The sequence below is a fragment of the Haliotis rufescens genome, unplaced genomic scaffold, assembly GCF_023055435.1.
Source record: "Haliotis rufescens isolate VD_foot unplaced genomic scaffold, xgHalRufe1.0.p SCAF_2, whole genome shotgun sequence".
NCBI lineage: Eukaryota > Metazoa > Mollusca > Gastropoda > Lepetellida > Haliotidae > Haliotis > Haliotis rufescens.
This window is the reverse complement of record NW_025963890.1, coordinates 15,584,065-15,605,783: the sequence shown is the minus strand read 5'-3', so window position 1 is coordinate 15,605,783 and position 21,719 is coordinate 15,584,065. Positions and strand designations below refer to the sequence as shown.

The window sequence follows — 21,719 nt, the reverse complement described above, 5'->3', positions numbered from 1 at the left end:
CTCATGATGTCAATCACTGGATTTTCTGGCCAGACTGTATTATTTACAGACCGCCGTCATATAGCTGGAATATTGCTGAGTGCGGCGTTAAACAACAAACAGCAAACTAACATACTACTACAGCAACTATGTTTACAAAGTGTGTTAATATACATATATTACCCCTAATCGGTTTCGAACAAACGGCTCCAACCCTACCCTCGATGCCATTTTTGTTGCTACAAGTGAATACAGGTCTTGTCAATGAGACCGTCTCCGTGGGTGAGTGAGTATGGTTTTACGCCGCTTTTAGCAATATTCCAGCAATATCACGGCGGGAGACACCAGAAATGGGCTCTAGTGGTAGAGCGTCTGCACGGTGAGCGGGAGGCCCGGCCGCGTCCTATTCAAACTCAATTAAATGAGCAAAGCTATACGTTTGTGGACATTTGAGATCTGCCTAGATATGCGCGTTTCGTTTTATTATTCTGCAATCCGTTTTTAGTATTACCCGCTGGCCCGGCCCGGCCCGGCCCGACTTTTCTTGGCCCGACTTTTAGGCAATCCCTACCAAAAGACGTTAAAAGATGGTACTTCTTGTAACCCTGTCTGGCGCTCGGCATTAAGGGACCGAAAAAAGGACTGGTTAGCTCGGAGTCAATATGCTGTGTTTGTCTCACACACACACGCACGCACGCACGCACGCACACACACGTGTGCATGCACGTAGCTATATCATCTTGTACGCGACGTTAAACCCCATTTCACCTCACCACCTTGTCGAAAGTTTCAGATCTTCAATGATAGTTAGCTGCAAAGTGTTATCTGAGGATTCGATTCTTAGTGCACGTATGTTCACGTATTGCACGTGCGACCACACCGTGACTTGCACGTGCACTATCCCTTCATCTCCGCATGTCAACAAAATGGACTGCTCTTTTCACGGGTTTACGAGAACGCGATTTCCTCGAGTCTGCTATCTTAAGGCGGTTTAGCTGTAGATATGTAAGACATCACTCCACATTAAAAACCCACAGTTCGATGAAATTTTTAACCTTTATCAACTCCTTTATAGATAAGATCATACACATATCTCAGAAGGCATCGTGCGGGTGTGAGCTGGTGTATGTGTGTTCAAAGCTAGGAGCTAAACAACCACATGCCTGCCTTCCCACGGAGATCTGGAACCCACATGATGCTGGCCTACTTATGCATGCGCGGTGCTGATAAAAACGGTTGATGGTGATACAGATTGATGTAGGATATTTATGGATATTTTTTGGAATGAATTAATACCGTAATTTGTTTATGAATCGATAGCAAATGCATATAGAGCGTCTGCCCCGAGAACGTAAAGTCTGTGGTTCGTTCCCTGGCCGCGTCAAAAGATGGGTCTTGTTGTTTCCCTGCCTGCGTGCGGTATTACGGAGATAAAACAGCGACTGGCCCAACCGGAGGCAGAATGTTGTGAGTGAGAAGGGTATGAAAAATTAATTTGCGGCATTGTATTTTCACTATACCTCCAGACTGTTCCTCTCCACTTGAAATAGAATCACGAACCCGTGAAGATCCGGGATAGAATAGATCTTCAGCAACCCGTGCTTGCTGTAAAAGGCGTCTATGATTGTTGTAAGAGGCAACAAACGGGATCGGGTGGTCAGACTCGCTAACTTGGTTGATGCATGTCCCCGTCGTGTGATCGATGCTCATGACGTCAATCACTGGATTGTCTGGTCCAGAATCGATTATTTACAGACCTCCGTCATATAGGTGAAATATTGCTGAGTGCGACGTTAAACAACAAAAAAACAAACGAAATAGAATCATGAAATATCGCGATGATTAAGTAACGAAAATAGCTGCATATAGCTAATACTTATAAAGTGAAAACAAGCCATTCCGGTGATAAGGAATGTTACTTACAGTAATAGCTAAAATTGCAAAGTGTGCATATCGTGATGGGGATAATGTTCCTGACAGCACATCGTGATGGGGATAATGTTCCTGACAGCACATCGTGATGGGGATAATGTACCTGACAGCACATCGTGATGGGGGATAATTAATCTTGATAACATATCGTGATGGGGGACAATTGATCTTGATAACATATCGTGATGGAGATAATGTTCCTGACAACACATCGTGATGGGGGATAATTAATCTTGATAACATATCGTGATGGGGAAAATGGTTCTTGACAGCACATCGTGATGGGGAAATGATTTTGATACATGTAACATATTGTGATGGGAATAATGGTTCTTGATAACATATTGTGATGGAGATAATGGTTCTTGACAGCATAATGTGATGGGGATAATGATTCTTGACAGCACATCGTGATGGGGAAAATGATCTTGATATCATATTGTGATGGAGATGATGGTTCTTGATAACATATTGTGATGGGGAAAATGATCTTGATAACATATTGTGATGGGGATAATGGTTCTTGATAACATATTGTGATGGGGATAATGGTTCTTGACAGCATATCGTGATGGGAATAATGATCTTGATAACATATTGTGATGGGTATAATGGTTCTTGATAACATATTGTGATGGGGATAATGGTTCTTGACAGCATATCGTGATGGGGATAATGGTAATTGATAACATATCAAAATGGGGATAATGGATCTTGACAGCACATCGTGATGGAGAAAATGATCTTGATAATATGTTGTGATGGGGATAATGGTTCTTGACAACATATCGTGATGGGAATAATGGTTTTTGATAACATATTGTGATTGGTATAATGGTTCTTGACAACATATCGTGATGGGGATAATGGTTCTTGATAACATATTGTGATGGGGATAATGGTTCTTGATAACATATCGTGATGGGGATAATGGTTCTTGATACATATTGTGATGGGGATAACGGTTCTTGATAACATATTGTGGTGGTGATAATGGTTCTTGATAACATATTGTGATGGGAATAATGGTTCTTGACAGCATATTGTGATGGGGGTAATGGATCTTGACAGTACATCGTGATAGAGAAAATGATCTTGATAATATGTTGTGATGGGGATAATTGTTCTTGATAACATATTGTGGTGGGGATAATGGCTCTGGACAACATATCGTGATGGGGATAATGGTTCTTGACAGCACATCGTGATGGGGGAAATGATCTTGATATCATATTGTGATGGGGAAAATGGTTGTTGATAACATATTGTGATGGGGAAAATGATCTTGATAACATGTTGTGATGTGGATTTTGGTTGTTAACATATTGTGATGGGGATAATGGTTTTTGACAACATATCGTGATGGGGATAATGGTTGTTAACATAGTGTGATGGGGGTAATGGTTCTTGACAGCACATTGTGATGGGGAAAATGATCTTGAAATCATATTGTGATGGGGATAATGGTTCTTGATATCATATTGTGATGGAGATGATGGTTCTTGATAACATATTGTGATGGGGAAAATGATGCTTGATAACATATTGTGATGGGGATAATGGTTCTTGATATCATATTGTGATGGGGATAATGGTTCTTGATAACATATTGTGATGTGGATTATGGTTGTTAACATATCGTGATGGGGATAATGGTTCTTGACAACATATTGTGATGGGGATAATGGATCTTGACAGTACATCGTGATGGAGAAAATGATCTTGATATCCTATTGTGATGGGATAATGGCTGATGATAACATATTGTGATGGGGATAATGGTTGTTGATAACATTTTGTGATAGCGATAATGGTTCTTGATAACATATTGTGATGTGGATTATGGTTGTTAACATATCGTGATGGGGATAATGGTTCTTGACAACATATTGTGATGGGGATAATGGATCTTGACAGTACATCGTGATGGAGAAAATGATCTTGATATCCTATTGTAATGGGATAATGGCTGATGATAACATATTGTGATGGGGATAATGGCTGTTGATAACATATTGTGATGGGGATAACGGTTCTTGATAACATATTGTGATGGGGATAATGGTTCTTGATAACATATTGTGATGGGGATAATGGCTGTTGATAACATATTGTGATTGGGATAATGGTTGTTGATAACATATTGTGATGGGGATAATGGTTGATAACATATTGTGATGGGGATAATGGCTGTTAATAACATATTGTGATTGGGATAATGGATGTTGATAACATATTGTGATGGGGATAATGGCTGTTGATAACATATTGTGATGGGGATAATGGTTGATAACATATTGTGATGGGGATAATGGCTGTTGATAACATATTGTGATGGGGATAACGGTTCTTGATAACATATTGTGATGGGGATAATGGTTCTTGATAACATATTGTGATGGGGATAATGGCTGTTGATAACATATTGTGATTGGGATAATGGTTGTTGATAACATATTGTGATGGGGATAATGGTTGATAACATATTGTGATGGGGATAATGGCTGTTAATAACATATTGTGATTGGGATAATGGATGTTGATAACATATTGTGATGGGGATAATGGCTGTTGATAACATATTGTGATGGGGATAATGGTTGATAACATATTGTGATGGGGATAATGGCTGTTGATAACATATTGTGATGGGGATAATGGTTGATAACATATTGTGATGGGGATAATGGCTGTTGATAACATATTGTGATGGGGATAATGGCTGTTGATAACATATTGTGATGGGGATAATGGTTGTTGATAACATATTGTGATGGGGATAATGGCTGTTGATAACATATTGTGATTTGGATAATGGTTGTTGATAACATATTGTGATGGGGATAATGGTTGATAACATATTGTGATGGGGATAATGGCTGTTAATAACATATTGTGATTGGGATAATGGTTGTTGATAACATATTGTGATGGGGATAATGGCTGTTGATAACATATTGTGATGGGGATAATGGTTGATAACATATTGTGATGGGGATAATGGCTGTTGATAACATATTGTGATGGGGATATTGGTTGATAACATATTGTGATGGGGATAATGGCTGTTGATAACATATTGTGATGGGGATAATGGCTGTTGATAACATATTGTGATGGGGATAATGGTTCTTGATAACATATTGTGATGGGGATAATGGCTGTTGATAACATATTGTGATTGGGATAATGGTTGTTGATAACATATTGTGATGGGGATAATGGTTGATAACATATTGTGATGGGGATAATGGCTGTTGATAACATATTGTGATGGGGATAATGGCTGTTGATAACATATTGTGATTGGGATAATGGTTGATAACATATTGTGATGGAGATAATGGTTGATAACATATTGTGATGGGGATAATGGTTCTTGATAACATATTGTGATGGGGATAATGGCTGTTGATAACATATTGTGATTTGGATAATGGTTGTTGATAACATATTGTGATGGGGATAATGGTTGATAACATATTGTGATGGGGATAATGGCTGTTGATAACATATTGTGATGGGGATAATGGCTGTTGATAACATATTGTGATGGGGATAATGGTTGTTGATAACATATTGTGATGGGGATAATGGTTGATAACATATTGTGATGGGGATAATGGATCTTGACAGCATATTATGCTAGCGGATTAATGCCTCTTGACAACATATCGTGATAGGGATAATGATCTTGATCTTGACAAAAAAAATTGCGATCGGAGACAATGGTTCTTCACGGCACGTTCTTATGGGGGGTAATGGTTCTTTATTGACAGAATAATGTGATGGGGATAGTGGTCCTTGACAGTAAATCGTGATGGAGGCAAAAGACAATTTAAACACGTGTATGAAAAATGTTTTCAAGATGTTTTCCCCCATTTATTGATATTACATAATGGAATGTTTAAACTATTACTCCACAGAAGCGTTATGTCAATCTTCTCTCAACAACGAGTGAAATATGCTTCTTGATAAGCATGTGGTTCGCATTGTATCCGTGATATTTGAGAATTGCACAGGCCTCACACATTTGCGTTTAATTATTTGACACGTCATTCGCGCATAAACAGAATTTTCATGTGGTTGACCTCTGAAAGTGCTGATGCAAAATTCTTGAAGCCGATTCCAATTAATTCCCACACAACGAGCACGCCATACAATCTGGCCGTGAAAGGGGCATCATGGAGCCCGCGATGACAGCGGCGATGAAACAACTTCCGGTGTTATGGAGCCAGGATGTACAGTGACTAGTTTTCACATAGGGACGCGATTTAAGATTTGCGCTGATTCTGAAATGTGTAGACAGGACCTGGTTCAGGAAGTGGCGTGCTATATATTCTTTGTGTGACTCAATATTATGGTTGGTGAAGGAACACGAATTTTGAAAAGAATAAACATGTTTAACGGTTTAGGTAACTGCAACAGATGAACTGGCCACGCACTGCATATTTCTCACTATATGGCAGCAATATCACCGATGCACATTTAAATTACAACTCCCTAAATTTAAAATACTTCGTAACTCTTTTGGACGAATATTTTATTTAATCAGGAATGCAACTGTTGTTCCATGTGCACAATATCCCTTCTATAATTGGTATGCATGTAACATAATACTACGAGCTTAAAACGACCAGTACAACGTCGTGCGGAAAATAAAACAAAAAGGATTTTTTTAAACAATAAAGAATACAAATATTCTCCTTTTCCTTCGCAAGAATTTACGTTTTGAAAAGAAGGTAATATTCATCATTAAAATCCTAAGATAAATATTCGTATTTATGATTTATGATCTTGTTTCATAAGAATGCATACACAATATCTGAATACATATTTTCACGGGTCTTAAACACTGTTTACACTCCCCACATCCTTGAGTTGACATACCCTAGTGATTCCATCCACCATATACTACTGCCCAATCACAGCATGAACACATAGACGTCCGACAAACACCACAACCATACATGTTGTGACCACTCTGGCAGCGTCTTGAAAGTGGGACAGATGTCTTGGTATGTGTGCCGCGTGTGTGAAATCCGAGTGGAGGTGTAGGGATCAGATTGAGCCTGCAGATCCCGTTACAAGTATTTGGCCACACGAAACACATGTCCTGTTAATTACATATCCAAACACCTTCCCCGAGGAGAGGGAAATCGCACCGTGGACACACGGAAAATCAGTGCCTTGTGTACCATCTTCGCCGTACCGGTTCCTCTGTTATTCAACCCGCAGCGGCTTATCGGAACTGTTTATATCAGCGTTTTTCTTGGAACCTCTTTCATTCTGGAAGACGAACCCCCACCGTCAGCTGTTGGTCATTGCTTGGTAAAAGCCGTGCAGCTTGCCTGTGGATGAGTGGATGTTCTCAATATGTGTTAAACAGTCGTATTACAATGATACGGGATATTCGATTCGGGCCGACGTTGCTACAGCTATTAACTCTAGGATATCTCCTTCACACGAGCTCTGCGGCATTTTATGGAGGAGATTATTACAACTCGTTGTTCCGACCCCTCAGTGCGGATTTTAAAACTAAAGTGGAGACATTAGGCGCTGTGTTGAAGCGCCATGTCCAGCGTCTCCGGGCAACAGAGAACGGTCAAGTGGAACTTGTTTTTTTAGTGGATAGTTCATCAAGTGTAGGGGCAGATAACTTCTTCGAGGAACTCCGGTTCGTCCGCAAACTGCTGGCTGATTTTACAGTGGATGTGAACAAGACCAGAGTGTCAGTCATTACGTTTTCGTCTCGAGGGAAGGTCATCAGACATGTCGACCATCTAACACAGCCCAATGCTGACAAGCATAAGTGTCGCTTACTTGGAGAAGAGCTGCCAAGGGTTAATTACATTGGAGGGGGTACATATACCCTTGGGGCCTTCCTTGAAGCAAAGGTAAACATTATGTAACGGACGGTTAACCCCTTCGATGTTGACACATGTTAGTTATTATGCTGAGTAAATGCCCCCCTTGTTTAATCAAATAGAGTTATGCAACAGATATGGTAAATTTAATGAGGTAAGGTATTAATCAGACATCTTGTATCAAAGATCATACTGTTTTTACATGACGTTGACAGTATTATTTTAACTGAAATTTGTAAACGCATCTTGTTTGTCTCCTTTAATGCAATTCCTAGAACGAAATGTGTTTAAATGGCTAACGCGACTTTAAATGACGTGTGGATATGATCCATTGTCTAACATTCATTTTTATCACTTTGCATTGGTGAATGTAAACGCATCTTAATCACACTTCTATATGATAACAAACAGAAATTAAGATTTCAAAAAATAATATGATGTAATTGAAAGTAACATACACTGTTATATTTATTTCGGTCGGTTTACATATGATAACGTTGAGGAAGATATTTGAAGAATTAAACAACAATGTTAGTTGAGCTCTTGTGTCGCGTCGCAGTCGTTATTGTAATACATGCCCGGAATGCAGTTTCTGTTGTTACAGAGGACGACGACAATGCGACAGAAAACTAGGTCACACTCTCTTGTTTTCAGTACCTCGCGAGGCGGAGAAATAGGAGGCAGAAACAACATTTCATGTACACCAAAAGCCCCGATAGCACTTGACCTAATAAAGGGTTTACTTAGAACTGAGATTTTTTTCAAATTACCTTTTATTAGATGGTTATATCGAAAAGAGTTTGTTCTGGTTCGGTACGAATGTGACATTTTTTCAGGACATTATGTACATCTAGGTATATTATCTTATTCGTACACAGAGACGTATACGTATGCTTCAGAGACGCATGCTGCTGTAACAGTTGTATCTGGCTGTAACAGAGATGTGTACTTATGTAACAGAGACGTGAATTTATGTAACAGAGACGTGTACTTATGCAACATAGACGTGTGCTTATGTAACAGAGACGTGTACTTATGTAACCGGGACTTGTACCAATGTAACAGAGACGTGTACCAATGTAACAGAGACGTGAACTTATGTAACAGAGACGTGATCTTATGTATTAGAGACGTGTACTTATGTAACATAGACGTGTGCTTATGTAACAGAGATGTGTGCTTATGTAACTGAGAAGTGTGCTTATGTAACAGAGACGTGAACGTATGTAACAGAGATGTATACCTATGTAACAGAGACGTGTACTTATGTAATAGAGATGTGTGCTTATGTAACAGAGATGTACATATGTAACAGAGATGTGTGCTTATGTAACAGGGACGTGTACATATGTAACAGAGATGTGTGCTTATGTAACAGAGACGTGAACTTATGTAACATAGATGTATACCTATGTAACAGAGACGTGAACTTATGTAACAGAGATGTGTACCAATGTAACAGAGACGTGAACTTATGTAATCGAGACGTGTATCAATGTAACAAAGACGTGAACTTATGTAACAGAGATGTGAACTTATGTAACAGAGACGTGAAGTTTTGTGACAGAGATGTGTGCTTATGTAACTGAGACATGTACCTATGTAACAGAGACGTGAACCTATGTAACAGAGACGTGAACTTATGTAACAGAGACGTGAACTTATGTGACAGAGATGTGTGCTTATGTAACAGAGACGTGAATTTATGTAACAGAGACGTGTACTTATGCAACATAGACGTGTGCTAATGTAACAGAGACGTGTACTTATGTAACAGGGACGTGTACCAATGTAACAGAGACGTGTACCAATGTAACAGAGACGTGAACTTATGTAACAGAGACGTGATCTTATGTATTAGAGACGTGTACTTATGTAACATAGACGTGTGCTTATGTAACAGAGATGTGTGCTTATGTAACTGAGAAGTGTGCTTATGTAACAGAGACGTGAACGTATGTAACAGAGATGTATACCTATGTAACAGAGACGTGTACTTATGTAATAGAGATGTGTGCTTATGTAACAGAGATGTACATATGTAACAGAGATGTGTGCTTATGTAACAGGGACATGTACATATGTAACAGAGATGTGTGCTTATGTAACAGAGACGTGAACTTATGTAACATAGATGTATACCTATGTAACAGAGACGTGAACTTATGTAACAGAGATGTGTACCAATGTAACAGAGACGTGAACTTATGTAATCGAGACGTGTATCAATGTAACAAAGACGTGAACTTATGTAACAGAGATGTGAACTTATGTAACAGAGACGTGAAGTTTTGTGACAGAGATGTGTGCTTATGTAACTGAGACATGTACCTATGTAACAGAGACGTGAACCTATGTAACAGAGACGTGAACTTATGTAACAGAGACGTGAACTTATGTGACAGAGATGTGTGCTTATGTAACAGAGACGTGAACTTATGTAACAGAGACGTGAACGTATGTAACAGAGACCAGTACTTATGTAACAGAGACGTGAACTTATGTAACATACACATGCACCTATGTAACAGAGGCGTGTACTTATGTAACAGAGACGTGTACTTATGTAACAGAGACGTGTACTTATGTAACAGAGACGTGAACTTATGTAACAGAGACGTGAACTTATGTAACAGAGACGTGAATGTATGTGACAGAGATGTTTGCTTATGTATCTGAGACATGTACCTATGTAACAGAGACGTGAACTTATGTAACAGAGACGTGAACGTATGTAACAGAGACCAGTACTTATGTAACAGAGACGTGTACTTATGTAACATACACATGCACCTATGTAACAGAGACGTGTACGTATGTAACAGACGTGTACTTATGTAACAGATACGTGTACGTATGTAACAGAGGCGTGTACTTATGTAACAGAGATGTACTCATGTAACAGAGATGTATGTATGTAACAGCGACGTATACCTATGTAACAGAGACGTATACTTATGTAACTGAGACGTATTCTTATGTAATGCTGCTGTAACATGGACGTAAACGTGTGTAACAGAGACGTACACGTATGGAAGAGAGACATATTTCTATAACAGAGACGTATGCAGCTGTAACAGACGAATATTACTGTAACATGGACGTATACTCACGTAACAAAGCCGAATACTTCTGCAACTGAGACTTATAATTTTATAACAGAGTCTATGCTGCTGTAACAGACGAATATTGCTGTAACACGGACTGTACTCACGTAACAGAGCCGAATACTTGTGCAACTGATAAGGATATTTCTATAACAGAGACGTGTGCTGCTGTAACATTGACGTATACTCATGTGACAGAGTCAAATACTTCTGCAACTGAGACGTATATTTATATAACAGAGACGTATACTTATGTCACAGACGTATACTTATGTAACAGACGTATACTTATGGAGCAGACGTATACTTATGTAACAGAGACGGTATAATGTTCAAGAAATGAAACACTTCCAGTGTCCTAATATTTAATATCCGTTTTCTTGTGTCTAAAATCTGTCCCTAGATATATTCTCTTGTTTCGTTGATCTTCCTCAAAATGATATGTAAGCCAGAATACTATTATTTTCTCTAATAATACATTAATAAAACAACAAACAATTAAAGTTCCATATGATTATGTTTTTGTTTTCTAACATATGAGACGTAATAGATCTGTAAATAAAACCAAATAAACATGCTAACGTTGAGGGGGGCCTATCTAAAAGACATTACTACCATACTGCTGCGACACATACATTACTAAACACATGCCAGAGATATTCATAGTTTTAATAGGATTGTACCGTGGCACGTTAATAATTATGTCTAATAGTCAACATAAGGGAAACTACACTTCAGCATGGATGCATGGCTTATGTTTGGTAAAGCTTTTTTTCAGGGATCGCAATGGAAATAATAAAGTAAACGTTGTTTGGGAGCACCACAAGCGATGATTTAGAGTTATAGAGTTATCAGCAAGAGTTGCGATAACATGGCGTTATCTGTGAGGCAAAGGTTAAGTTTTCTCACATGGCGCTTCTAATTGCGCGCTGCGGGAGTTATGGCGTAAGAAGTCACAACCATCCCATGTGCTGATATGTTTACATTTCCACTCCTTCATTGAATATGCGTTAGTGAACCCTGCCTTCAGGTCTGAAGATTTATTTACTGACAAACAGACGAAGAAGATTAAAGATATATATGAATCCTTAACGAATCTTAGATAAAGTCCATGCCTTGAAAAATATTTACGCTAAATTGTTATAAACAGAAATCTGGGTTGAATGATCTGGCCTGCTTTAAATATATAAAAAAATAAGTACATATGTAGTTATTTTCCTACACAAAGTTATTTACATGCACGCAGCTGTTCAAATGCTCGTACATGTGTTTATTCATAATACTGCGAGGCCATAGGTCTATAGTAACGGTACGTGTAACATAGTAATGGGTGTATTTACATTTATAAGGTAACGCATTTGGAGCTTCTTAGCTTCATAGCATGCAAAATGTACATTGACAGCTTTTTCTTTATTACTACATTAATTCTTACTTGACATTAATTTAACAAATTTCTGTAAACTTGGATAACGGATATAATATTTATCAATGACCTATTTTCTGAGTTCAGCATACAACGGACAAAGTAGTAAGATATGGTATTCACTTTCTACAGTGTTTAAATCACAAAACTGACAAATTCTTTCACGATCCCCATATATCTTCCCGTCTCGATAAATAGTTCGTGTGAACCACATCTGAATCTTGCAAGTGCAATGTGAAATGCTTTTAGTGTCACATCTAATAAGTGAGTGAGTGAGTGAGTATGGTTTTACGCCGCTTTTAGCAATATTCCAGCAATATCACGGCGGGGGACACCAGAAATGGGCTTCACACATTGTACCCATGTCGGGAATCGAACCCGGGTCTTCGGCGTGACGAGCGAACGCTTTAACCACTAGGCTACCCGACCGCCCCACATCTAATAAGGATTGCTCGCCACAGAAGGTGTTTTTAAAGAGGGAATAACATGATAGTTTCTTTGATACTGTTTAAATGCAAGTAGCTGTTAATATTCTTGTAACTATTTACATATATGAAATAGCTACGCGATAAATCGCAAAGCACAATGAAGAACGAAGCGTGGTTTATTTCACGATAAAACATTGTTCTATCATGGCGTCATTTCTGGAGATTCGAACATGCGCTCGTTACTTGATGACCTTGTAAATTGGACGACGTTATTTTTGAGAGGGGAGTGTCTAGTTAGTTGTTCCCCATAGATGTAGCTGGGCAACGTAGATAAACGCGAACGATCCCATTCCAAAGCGGGGGAGATATGGCAATCGGTTTTGGGCGGAGAAAAGATACCGGTAATCGACGTGAGGATTGTGAGAACATGCGGGAAATACCCACCTGTGCATTAAATAGACTTGTCCGACATTGCCAAGGTCGGATTCTATTGAGGGAGTCATCATTATTTAAATACGGGTACATATTTTTAAAGCTTGTGCATTTTATCGTCATCATTAAATAGGATGTACATAATGTTGATATCTCATATAAAAAAATAAACGACGAATGGTCGTTGTTTATCGTACGCCTCCCATGGTTTATTCTCCCTGCAGTGTTTTATTGTACGATAAACAACTCACACTTGTCGTTTATTTCTTAAATATGACTGTTAACCTGCAAGTAGTTGTAAATCGACGTGTAGCTGAATATTTACATACAAGTAGCTGTTTATTTAGGAGTAATTATTTTATATACGTGGGGCACGGGTCGCCCAGTCGTCTAAGGCGCCGTGATTCGCGGTGCAGAGTTGCGTCCCTTGGGCACGTCAGAAACCTATGATTGTGGGTTCGAATCCCGGTTCGCCCCGATCATGTTTCTAGGTTTGTCAGCACCATACCCGTGCTCGTGGGTTTCACCGAAGTGGTAAACGTCTGAGACCTGCATCATTTCGGGCTTTCCTCCCACACGAAGCTGACACGCCGTGATATAAATGGAATACTGTTAAAAGCGGCGTTAAACCCAACTCACTCACTACTTTATATACAATAACCTGTTTAATGACTAGCTGTTTATTCACATACACGTATCTGGTTATTTACGAGTTCCTGTTTACATACAAACAGTTGTTTACATACAAGACTGTTTACATACAAGTTAGGGGATAAACATACTGTGATTCTAATGTAGAGCAAGGTTACCTGTAGATCTAAACGCGCTGAAATGAATTTGGAACGCCATGATTGACTATATGAAACGCGAACTCTTTGGTGATATATTGAATGACGCAGCGGTTGAGTCCAAAGTTTTGAATGGGTAGTCGATCTGAATAACGGAATCAACATCCTTGAAACAAAATATGGCGCTGTATATGCTCAAGCAGATATACTTCACTCGAACATATGACAGACATTGAAGATCCGGGTTAGAATAGGTCTTCAGCAATTCATGCTTGCCGTAAAAGGCGACTAACGGGATCGGGTCGCTGACTTGGTTGATGCATGTCATCGTATCCAAATTGCATGGATCGATGCTCATGTCTGGATTGTCTGGTCCAGACTCGATAATTTACAGACCGCCGTCATATAGCTGGAATATTGCTGAGTGCGGCGTTAAACAACAAACAAATAAACAGGCTTGTAAGCATGTAGCACACCAACTTTTTAAGTTAGTATGAAGTAGGAAAACTAAGCATGCCTTGCAAGGTGTTGTTCTGGACACCACGTCACGAGTATGATGTCAGATTATTGCTGATTGACGCAAAATAATGCAGAAAAGTCGCGGAAGTGCGTTTCAGCCTCATGAAAGTCTTTTAGTGCGCTTAACAGTTTCTTTTGTATAGTTATAAAGATATCTTAATAAACAGTGAGGAGCATGACGATATACCTTTATTCATCAAAGTGGCCGTATTGCTAGCTCTCAATAGAAATTAGATGACAGCACGTACGGGAAAGCACGCAAATAGAAACATGATAACATATGATTAGATAAATGTGTAGACTTTTCACAAATTGAAATGGATTAAAAAATATGTTATCTGTTAAATGGACTGTTCGAGATGTTGCAGAGGCACTAGGCTGGCCGCAAGGAACTCTGGGTAGGAGAGTGTAGCAAAATGCCATATTTCAAGCTCTCTGTTGAAATACATCTCTTTGTCGATTCATATCGTGTTTCAGCACAAAATGTATTGCTACACATGCTTTGAATATTGCAGAGCCACGCCTCTGCATTTTGTAACCTATAATTGTACATATTATTATTTAAAAATGCTCAGCGACAATGACTGAAAAATGAAGTACTTTTCTATAAAAATGCTTCCGTGGTAATACGGTCGTCAAATAGGCTGTTCCAATCAGAGGTGATTATGGTGATTTGATACTTTATTTTTACCAATCAGAATCGGGTAATTTTCCAATTTCATAGTAAAATTATATTTTGCCTTAAATGCAGCAGCTATGCGAGAAGAATCTTACATTTTTAGTAGTTATTTTCACATTTCACTTGATATAGGCACATGAACGAATAACACCTAGTGTATCTTATATACTTATTGCTGTTGTAGTCATCAAGGCCCCTCATAGTTTAGGTTGGTATAGTACTTTAAGGTTAGGATGTTCCACTGTGATAAGTCGACAAGCATATTATGAATATTAATGAATGTAATAACGCGCTGTTCACATCCTACATGCAGGTGGTTCTGAAGGGGGCCAGGAAGAATGCTACTAAAGCCATATTCCTGATAACGGACGGGTTCTCTAATGGCGGAGACCCCAGACCGGAAGCTAAATCTCTCAGGGACAATGGAGTGAAGATATTCACGTTCGGCATCCGAAATGGCAACTTTAGGGAGCTGTACGACATGGCGTCTGTGCCCAAGAACGAAACTTGTTACATTCTCGACAGCTTTGAAGAATTTGAGGCTCTGGCAAGACGGGCTCTCCATGAAGGTCAGAGGTCAAGGTCATATATTTGATGTTAAGATCAAGACTCACTTAGTTCCGTATTGAGGTCACGAAGCCAATGGTCGCAATGTCAAGATTGGGACCCAGTTTTACATGTGCTACCAGTTAAACAGCACAATAGCCACATGGTCTGGAGTCAAGAATTGTGTCAGTAGTAACTATTGATCTCGCGTGCGATATGTTTTTTTAAGAATAGGTCTACTCGTAAAAAAGGTTCATAATTGCGCGTTACAGTTGCATTATGTTTGGCGTGGTCAGCATGAAAGAAGTCTTTTACCATTTATTATCATATTGAGGTTAAATAAATAAAACTATCCCCAAATATATTTCTTAGTATACATGCAATATGGATATGCCTGAATACAATGGTCGCGATGGAAATAATGTTAAACATGGCGTGTTGTCTCACCTTTCGAACGGGTAGCCTAGTGGTTAAAGCGTTCGCTCGTCACGCCGAAGGCCCGGGTTCGATTCCCAACATGGGTACAATGTGTGAAGCCCATTTCTGGTGTCCCCCGCCGTGATATTGCTGGAATATAGCTAAAAGCGACGTAAAACCATACTCACTCACTCACTCACTCACCTTTCGCTAAAAAAAATCAAATGGCAAATGAAATTGAAACGTTTCATAAAACAAATACGCTATTCATGTTTGTATCCATGATAGAACCTAAACATATTTCGACGCTAATGGGCGCATTTTGATGGTGGTCGACGTCTTTTGACCTTCAAACTTTGAACACTTAAATCTTGATATTATTTAATCAGTAGCCGCAACATGTATTAAGTTGAAACGTTAATGATCCCAATATGTGTCCGATCTGATTTCCAATATGAGCACGTCCGACATTTTGTTTGTTTGTTGTTTAACGCCGCACTCAGCAATATTCCAGCTTTATGCCCGCGTCTGTGAATAATCCAGTCTGGACCAGACAATCCAGTGATTGACATCATGAGCATCGATCCATCCAATTGGGATACGATGACATGCATCAAGCAAGTCAGCGAGACTGACCACCCGATCCCGTTAGTCGCCTCTTACGACAAGCATAGTCGCCTCTTACGACAAGCATGGATTGCTGAAGACCTATTCTACCCCGGATCTTCACGGGTCTTCGGCATATTGAATATATGTGATTGTGTTGTAAGCCAAGATGGAATAGTATGAACATGTCATCAAATTTCCAGATCAATTATTGATTACTTCTATTATTAGATCTCCACACCGGATCTTACGTGTACCAGCCCAGGAGCAGATGTAACATTTTGTGTAAAAATGGAGGTAACTGTTGCCATGCCAACGCGACATGCGCGTGCGGGACACATACAGGAAAATACGAATGCCAGTGCAAACCAGGATTTTACGGACAAGGAATCGGAAAATATGGATGTAAAGGTAATTAATCATACTCTCATCATTGTGGAACTTTCTAAAATACCCAAAGCACGGTTTATAAGAAGACATGGTCAAACATATTGTGAAAAGTGTTTGACATCAGTGTCTTCGAAAGCATACAGTAATTGTTGGATATATGCAAGGAACTGGTGTACAGGGTCAGTTGAAATTCGAAACGTTACAAAATGCCAGTCATTCTATTTAAAACGGTTTCTTTGGTGATATCCCACTCCTTTATAGTGAAACCTCGTTAGTTCGGAACCTGTTAATCCGGACAACTGCTGTTGGGAATCTCTGTATGTGATATGACAATTTACACATGAATGGTTAATCCGGAAATTTGATAATCCGGGCGGTACGTTATAATGTAAAATCGTCCGGATTAACATATGGCAGTATAAACCAATCAGGGGCTTTGACTGCACATGTGAATACAGCGACGTGATCAGTTTAATTAAGTGTTCTTCTGCAGCTAGAATCAAATGAGAGGCGATGTCGGACACTTAATTACCACTAAGTCTTATTCCCCATGAAAAAGACCATTAATGAACACTTTCTCCTCATTTTGTCCCATTGTTTCAGCGCATTACCCATGATGTGATAGGGTAGCCTAGTGATTGATGCAGTGCCTCATCACATCCAAAACATTCGATTCCCAACATGGGTAAAATGTCTGAAGCCTATTTCTTTAAGATAATGTTTGTTTTTTTGTTGTTAAACGCCGCGCTCAGCAATATTCCAGCTATATAACGGCGCTCTGTATATATAACCGAGTCGGGACCAGACAATCCAGTAATTGACAACATGAGCATCGATTCACGCAATAGGGATACGATGACATGCATAAACCAAGCCAGCAAGTCTGACCACCCGATCCCGTAAGTCGCCTCTTACAGCAGACATGGGTTGGTGAAGACCTATTCTACCCGGTATCTTCATGGGTCTTTAAGATAATGATATATAGCTAATAGACTGAACTTGTTGTGGACAAAAATATTTTTTCCTTCGTATTTCAATACATACCTACACAATACGCTTATAGATTATTAAGGGGCACAGGTGGCCCAGTCGTCTAAGGCGCCACGATTCGCTGTGCAGAGTTGCGTCCCTTGGCCACGCCAGGAACCTATGATTGTGGGTTCGAATCCCGGTTCGCCCCGATTATGTTTCTAGGTTTGTCAGCACCATACCCGTGCTCGTGGGTTTCACCGAAGTGGTAAACGTCTGAGACCTGCATCACTTCGGGCTTTCCTCCCATATTAAGCTGACACGCCGCGATATAACTGTAATACTGTTAAAAGCGGCGTTAAACCCATCTCACTCACTTATAGATTATTAGATACTCGCATTGATACAACGTGGTCGTTCATTTCAAGGTCGCGAGAAGCTGATGTGTAGAGGTACTTACACAGTGCAACTATAACCGATTCTTTAATTTTACCATACTTCATTTTTCATGCATGACTATACTAGTAAAATGAAGAACCGGGTGGTCCTTTAACTTCTTTTGCGTAGTATGCCTTCCATATAAACACGTTGCAACGGCGCGATGCATGGGATTGGCAAGGGCCATCTGTCGCTGATATCGCTGTGAAGGGAATTAAGAATGTTTACGGGCTATGATAAGAGTTGAGTTTTTATCAAGATATTTTTGTTTAAAGCTCAAGCGCTCAGTTCCAAATTATAATAAGAGGTATCTAATCTAATGGGACAACATCAAATTTCAAAAGCCAGAAGGTTTATCTCTTAAGTACCTTGATATCTGGTTACTCAATATGTATTGAACTCGGATAAACTCTAAACTTATCCCTTTGACGAAATAACAGTGAAATAAACACTGAAAATACTCTTGTTAAACTTTAAAAAATGAAAAGATCTGCCGGTCTCTTAAAGCAGGCCGTGTGAACGATTTTTTCATGGGCTTCAAGTTCAGTTAAATAGAAGAAAAGCCTATCCATTCCTAAATTATGCAACTCAAAAAAGGTTAAGGACCATCCAATTCAGGGCATGACATTGATTATAGTAATATGGAAGAATCGGGTAGTCCTTAACTTCTTCTGAGTAGTATATGTCGCCAAATATGTAGTTGACGACTTTGATTTTTTGGGTGACGAATAACAATTCCCATGTATGATTCATCTGATGTATAATTGTTTTGTCTGTAATTATTTTGTCAGCCTGTCCCCCCGGCACGTACAAAAACATAAGCGGTCCCGGCGACGTCAGCATGTGCATGCCGTGCCCGGATGAGAATCAGACGACAGGTTCGGGGACGGCGGCCATAACCGACTGCAGCTGCAAAAAGGGATACGTCAACATGAACACGTCGGAGTGCGCAGGTTAGAACGTAAATGAGTTTTCAAGAAGCGTAAAATGAGTTCCAAGGCTGCCACATATCGTCCAATTGTCCACAAATAAGTTGTAAATTATTGATATCCATATAATATTGTATCCAGCTTCAACTACACAGCGGCAAAAGAAATTACACACTTGAAAAAAATTGGTTTTGACAAAAGGTTACAAATGTTATCATGACGTTACTAAGCTGAAAATGTCACCGAAAATCTGCAAACGTTAGGCCCGTATCAAATGCATCACCATCGTATAACCATTTCTTGTTGGCTTCATTTTTAGCCACAATCAAACATGGGTGTATATTGCTTAGCCTGGCAGTTTATAATGGATTGGGTAGTCAGGCTAATTGCTAGTTTTATCGTACTGCATCGGGTATTTCTCAAAATTTCACACGCTGGTTTGTCTGGTCCAGATTCGATCATAACAGGTCGCCATGATACAGCTGTAGTATCGCTGACGGCGACTTTAACAAACACACAAGCGGGACATAGCAATCCTCTCCACTCCGTGCTTGTCGCAAGAGCCGCCTGTTCGTGACATCTGACTGTGTCATTGATTCCCGGCGGTTTGGAGCGTTGTTCCTGCTGTCAACCTAGAGTCCATTATATTGAGAAGTCGCTGTGCGATAGCTTGTCTATTGCTGACTGTGGAGTAAAACAACATTCACTCATTCACCGTTCTTACCCACAACACGCATACCCACCATACCACCCGTGCATGTTGTCAAGAGCTAAACACCAAAAAACATATCTTTGTTTCAGCTTTCACCTGTCCAGCTCTCGACCCTCCGGAAAACGGCTACTTCGTCAACAACAAATGCAACAACGTGTTTAACGCAGCATGTGGACTACGGTGCAAGCCAGGTTACGAGCTGCAGGGGAGCAGTCTGAGGATCTGTCAGGAGAATGGAACCTGGTCAGGTGTAGACGCCAGCTGTGTCAGTGAGTAGCCCAGAGTATGACCACGTTTTATTAGTAGCCGAGAGTATGACCACGTTATATTAGTAGCCGAGAGTATGACCAACGTTAGTAGACGAGAGTATGACCAACGTTAGTAGACGAGAGTATGGCCTACGTTAGTAGACGAGAGTATGACCTAAGTTACTAGACGAGAGTATGACAACGCTATATTAGTAGCCGAGAGTATGGCCTACGTTAGTAGACGAGAGTATGACCTAAGTTAGTAGACGAGAGTATGACCTACGTTACTAGACGAGGGTATGGCCTACGTTAGTAGACGAGAGTATGACCAACGTTAGTAGACGAGAGTATGACCTACGTTAGTAGACGAGAGTATGACCTAAGTTAGTAGACGAGAGTATAGCCTACGTTAGTAGCCGAGAGTATAACCGACGTTAGTAGCCCAGAGTATGACCGACTTTAGTATCCGAAAGTATGACCTAAGTTAGAAGCCAAGAATATGAGCTACTTTAGTTGTCTAAAGTATAACCTACTTTAGTAGCCGAGAATATGACTAACGTCAGTAGCCGAGAGTATGATCTACGCCAGTAGCCGAGAGTATGATCTACAGAAGTAGCCGAGAGTATGACCTACAGAACTAGCTGAGAGTATGACCTACAGAAGTAGCCGAGAGTATGACCTACAGAAGTAGCTGAGAGTATGACCTACAGAAGTAGCCGAGAGTATGATCTACGCCAGTAGCCGAGAGTATGATCTACAGAAGTAGCCGAGAGTTTGACCAACAGAACTAGCTGAGAGTATGACCTACAGAAGTAGCCGAGAGTATGACCTACAGAAGTAGCTGAGAGTATGACCTACAGAAGTAGCCGAGAGTATGACCTACAGAACTAGCTGAGAGTATGACCTACAGAAATAGCCGAGAGTATGACCTACAGAACTAGCTGAGAGTATGACCTACAGAAGTAGCCGAGAGTATGACCTACAGAAGTAGCTGAGAGTATGACCTACAGAAGTAGCCGAGAGTATGATCTACGCCAGTAGCCGAGAGTATGATCTACAGAAGTAGCCGAGAGTATGACCAACAGAACTAGCTGAGAGTATGACCTACAGAAGTAGCCGAGAGTATGACCTACAGAAGTAGCTGAGAGTATGACCTACAGAAGTAGCCGAGAGTATGACCTACAGAACTAGCTGAGAGTATGACCTACAGAAGTAGCCGAGAGTATGACCTACAGAACTAGCTGAGAGTATGACCTACAGAAGTAGCCGAGAGTATGACCTACAGAACTAGCTGAGAGTATGACCTACAG

The 21,719-nt window shown here is 40.0% G+C and overlaps 1 protein-coding gene across 1 annotated transcript in view; it reads left to right on the top strand.

Moving 5' to 3' along the window:
• The first annotated feature begins 7,063 nt into the window (after positions 1 to 7,063).
• LOC124135594 (sushi, von Willebrand factor type A, EGF and pentraxin domain-containing protein 1-like) overlaps positions 7,064 to 21,719 on the top strand; it is a 73,991-nt gene continuing 59,335 nt past the window's right edge. The window contains exons 1-5 of the mRNA XM_048399672.1: positions 7,064 to 7,808; positions 15,468 to 15,723; positions 16,955 to 17,134; positions 19,312 to 19,473; positions 20,251 to 20,430. Coding sequence (XP_048255629.1) covers positions 7,269 to 7,808; positions 15,468 to 15,723; positions 16,955 to 17,134; positions 19,312 to 19,473; positions 20,251 to 20,430 — 1,318 coding nt within the window. The 5' untranslated portion in view covers positions 7,064 to 7,268. The remainder of the gene's footprint in view (positions 7,809 to 15,467; positions 15,724 to 16,954; positions 17,135 to 19,311; positions 19,474 to 20,250; positions 20,431 to 21,719) is intronic.